Source organism: Rhinopithecus bieti, unplaced genomic scaffold (assembly GCF_001698545.2).
Source record: "Rhinopithecus bieti isolate Rb0 unplaced genomic scaffold, ASM169854v2 scaffold_50706, whole genome shotgun sequence".
NCBI classification, from domain to species: Eukaryota; Metazoa; Chordata; class Mammalia; order Primates; family Cercopithecidae; genus Rhinopithecus; species Rhinopithecus bieti.
The window spans coordinates 90,452-94,178 of record NW_016819840.1 but is presented as its reverse complement, the minus strand read 5'-3'; the positions used below and the strand labels follow the sequence as shown (position 1 = coordinate 94,178).

The window sequence follows — 3,727 nt, the reverse complement described above, 5'->3', positions numbered from 1 at the left end:
GATTGATGAAAACAAAAATTAACAATTTAAATTTTTAAAATCAACATAAAAAATCACTGGCAGTTGGATTTAGTTTTCTTTGTAAAATTAAAGGCACATATTGTAAAACTGCTATTTTTAAACCATATGGGAATATATTCTTAATTAGACTATATACTGCCAACCACTGTGTTTGTATAGGTGTGTGTGAGAGAGAGACATAGAGACAGAAAGAGTCAGAGAGATAGAGAGAGATAGAGAGAGAGAGAGAGAGAGAGAATACAGACAGAAGAAGAAACACAAAAGAGATAAATCTTACATAAAAGTATTATACTTTATAAGGTCATTGAATAAGGTGAGAAATGTGGTCTTTAATGGTTACATAAAAGTATTATACTTTATAAGGTCATTGAATAAGGTGAGAGATGTGGTCTTTAATGGTCACGTAAGGCAGAAGCAACACATTCTTACACTAGATGTGATTATACACATATATAAATAATATATTCTAATTATATTATACACGCACCTTAGTGTAGGCATAGTGTAGAGTATCTAGTGGTGAAATGGGAGGGTTACGGGAATCCCATTCTCCAACTTGGGCCCTGTTTTCATGGAGTCTGAGTGCCCTTTGTTGGTCCTGGGCCCCTCTCCAGGGAAGTTTGTGTCTGGGATCACACTGACATCTTCTCTGTTCCTCTCACAAGAATACAAGTTTGTAGCAGTTGGTCACAGAACTCAGCTGCAAGAAAATTTGATACTTGGACATGGATCTGGAGATGGTGACTGAGCTCGTGAGGAGTGGGTTAGAATTTGTGCTCCCTCGTGACCTAGGCCCCTATCCACTCCCTTGACTGAGGACTGGCAGATCCAGCCCCAGCAGGAAGCGCTGGCTGTGATGGAGAATCCAGAGACAGCACAGGTGAGGGAGGGGGTCAGTGAGGGCCTCATCAGGCCAATAAATGACCATGAAACACGGTGGTTGGTGTTCACGGGTTCTGGAAAACACACTGAAATTCCTACATACACACATTTTGGTAGGAATGAAGAATTCACTTTTGTTCAATTTGTGAGATTTCTAGACAATTCAGTAGATTCTGAGAATAAATTCAGGCACATATATGGTAAACTTGCAACCAAATTAAAAAGAAACTACTTTCAGTGGAATGGATATTGAATTGTTTTCTTTTACTATAAAGAGGGTGATTTTCAGAATAGAAGTGAGGCATGATAGCCTAATGGCATCCTCTGTGTCTCCTGAGAGAAGCAAGTAAAATCATGGTTTCTATATAAAAATCCATCAACAGTGTCTTGTCCCTGAGAATGCACCTCCCATTCCTCCAGCATTAGGGAGCCCATGATCCAGGCACCAGCTGCTGCTCTCTGAGGTCCATCATCTGGTTGGTGCTAAACACACACATCCTGGAAGCTCGTCCCAGACAGTGAGTGTGCGCAGGGGAGATGAAAAGGCACGGCGGCTGCCGGGCACATGGCGGATCCCTGATGGGCACCTAGAGCTCAGGGAGGCCTGATGGCCTTGCTGGACTTAGTTTGGACCACATGGTACTTAGGGAGCTCCATGAGACTCCCCATTTCTCCCTGCTTGTGAAACTTGAATCCTGGGCAGACAGTGTCCACAGCCTCACCCGGCTTCTTGTCCCCTTTTCTTTCTCCATCTGTGACACCTGCTTTAGGGGCATTTGATAGTGGTTCCTCTTATAGTAATTAAACTTTACGAACTTAGAAACCTCAGTAGTAGGCATATAACTGTAAACATACAAGGCCCTCTGGAGAACTGTTAGATGAGAGGAAGCCAGAGACCCTGAAGGAGAGCAGCCCTTGACCTCCCCCTGCACCTGCCCTGGGGTTGCACCTGCCCTGGGGCTGCCCCTGTCCTCTGTGTATCCTGAGCACCCCCTGGTGGTTCCATACGCCCCTGCAGGGAGGTTTGTGTCTGGGCTCACACTGACCTCCCCTCACTGTGTCTCTCACACAGTAATATACGGCTGTGTCCTCAGCTCTCAGGCTGTTCATTTGCAGATAGAGGGAGTTCTTGGTGTTGTCTCTGGAGATGGTGAATCGGCCCTTCACAGAGTCTACATAGTTTTTCTCACTTCCATCATACTTTATGTCAGCCACCCACTCCAGCCTCTTCCTTGGAACCTGGCGGATCCAATTCATCTTGGTGCTACTGAAGGTGAATCCAGAGGCCGTACAGGAGAGTCTCAGGGACACCCCAGGCTGGACCAAGCCTCCCCCAGACTCCACCAGCTGCACCTCACACTGGACACCTGCAAACACAGAGACACCCTGGTCAGAAACTGCCACACATATTCCCAGTTTCTCTCACTCATATTCACGTACATTCAACTCATTCCCCATGAATCACCTTTGAAAACAGCAACAAGGAAAACCCAGCTCAGCCCAAACTCCATGGTGAGTCCTCTGTGTTCAGTGTTGATCACCGAATAGAAACACCTGAGAATTCTAGGGCTGGAGCTCCCAGAGCTGCAGGATCAGGGCTGGGCTGCTTTTCATCAGCAGAGGGAGGGACCTATTTGCATGTCTCCTACTGCATAGCAAGCTCTGGGGTGGGATGCCTGAGGAGAGGGCAGGGCCTAGAGCAGATGAGTGTTCTGCAGGAGTTTAGAGATACTGATACGATTTTGGAAAATGTAGTTTCTTATTATAAATTTGTTTTGTGATAAACTCTTTAAACCTACAATTGCATTTGTAACTTTCATTTTAAAATAGTTTTATTGAAGTACAATGGACCTGTGAAAACTGCATATATTTAAACTTATCAGCAATCAGTCATCTTAATTTTTACATATGTGGAGAAATCATGGTATGTAGTATCAATGTTGTTTCCATGTTACAGATGGAAAATTACCAGCAGAAGCACAGATGGGTGGTACAATGTTCCCAGAGATTACATTTGGTCAGAGTGAGCCCGGATATCTGGGCCTGTGCTTCTCACCACTGGGCCTGACTGCTCCCTGAACCAAGCCCAGCACAGTGTGGGTCACCCCAGTGACATTTTCAGAATTTCCTTCCTGTAATGAAAGCATGGTGAGATGTGTATGCACTATTGTGTTTACCTAATGAAAGTAAAGAGAACACATTTTATGCAGTTGTATTTTCATAAATGTTAGACATTCATCATGTTAGTGTCTATCTTTCCATGAATCTGTACTGAACAAATTATTCATTGATTTGTAATACTCTTATTGAGACATCATTACTATACAGTAAATATTTCATAAAATGTGTGGTTTAATAAGTACTCAAGCCGATCCTGGTGGCAACACAATGGTAGTTTCAGCTACTTAGATGGCAGATGCAGGAGGATTGTTGGAGACCAGAAGTTGAAGGCTACTGATCCCACCACTGCAGTCCAGCCGGGGTCACAGAATAGGACCACATCTCTTCAGAAACAAACAAACAAAACAAAATGTAATTCCACTCACGCTCAGCTGGGCATCCACAAGAAACATTCAGAAAATGAACAAATAAATGACACTTAAAAGTTTCCTTGTGTTCCTGTGCAATTCCTTCATCCCAATTATTTTTTCCCTAGCCATATTCTGAGTCAATCCTTCATAATGAATACTTGGTTTTGAGTTTCAAGAATTTACTATATGGGAATTGTATAGTATGTGTTTTATTTGTGTGGCTTCTCACTCATCATAGCTACTTGTGATGCAACCAAGTTGAGCATCAACGATGTATTGATTCTAAGGATGGA

At 43.4% G+C, this 3,727-nt stretch overlaps 1 gene segment (V, D, J or C); it reads right to left on the bottom strand.

Moving 5' to 3' along the window:
• Positions 1-817: 817 nt before the first annotated feature.
• LOC108519974 (Ig heavy chain V-III region 23-like) lies at positions 818-2,483 on the bottom strand. The segment is given in 3 exon segments: positions 818-872; positions 1,853-2,270; positions 2,369-2,483. Coding segments are annotated over 3 exon segments (519 nt in total).
• Between the last annotated feature and the right edge of the window lie 1,244 nt (positions 2,484-3,727).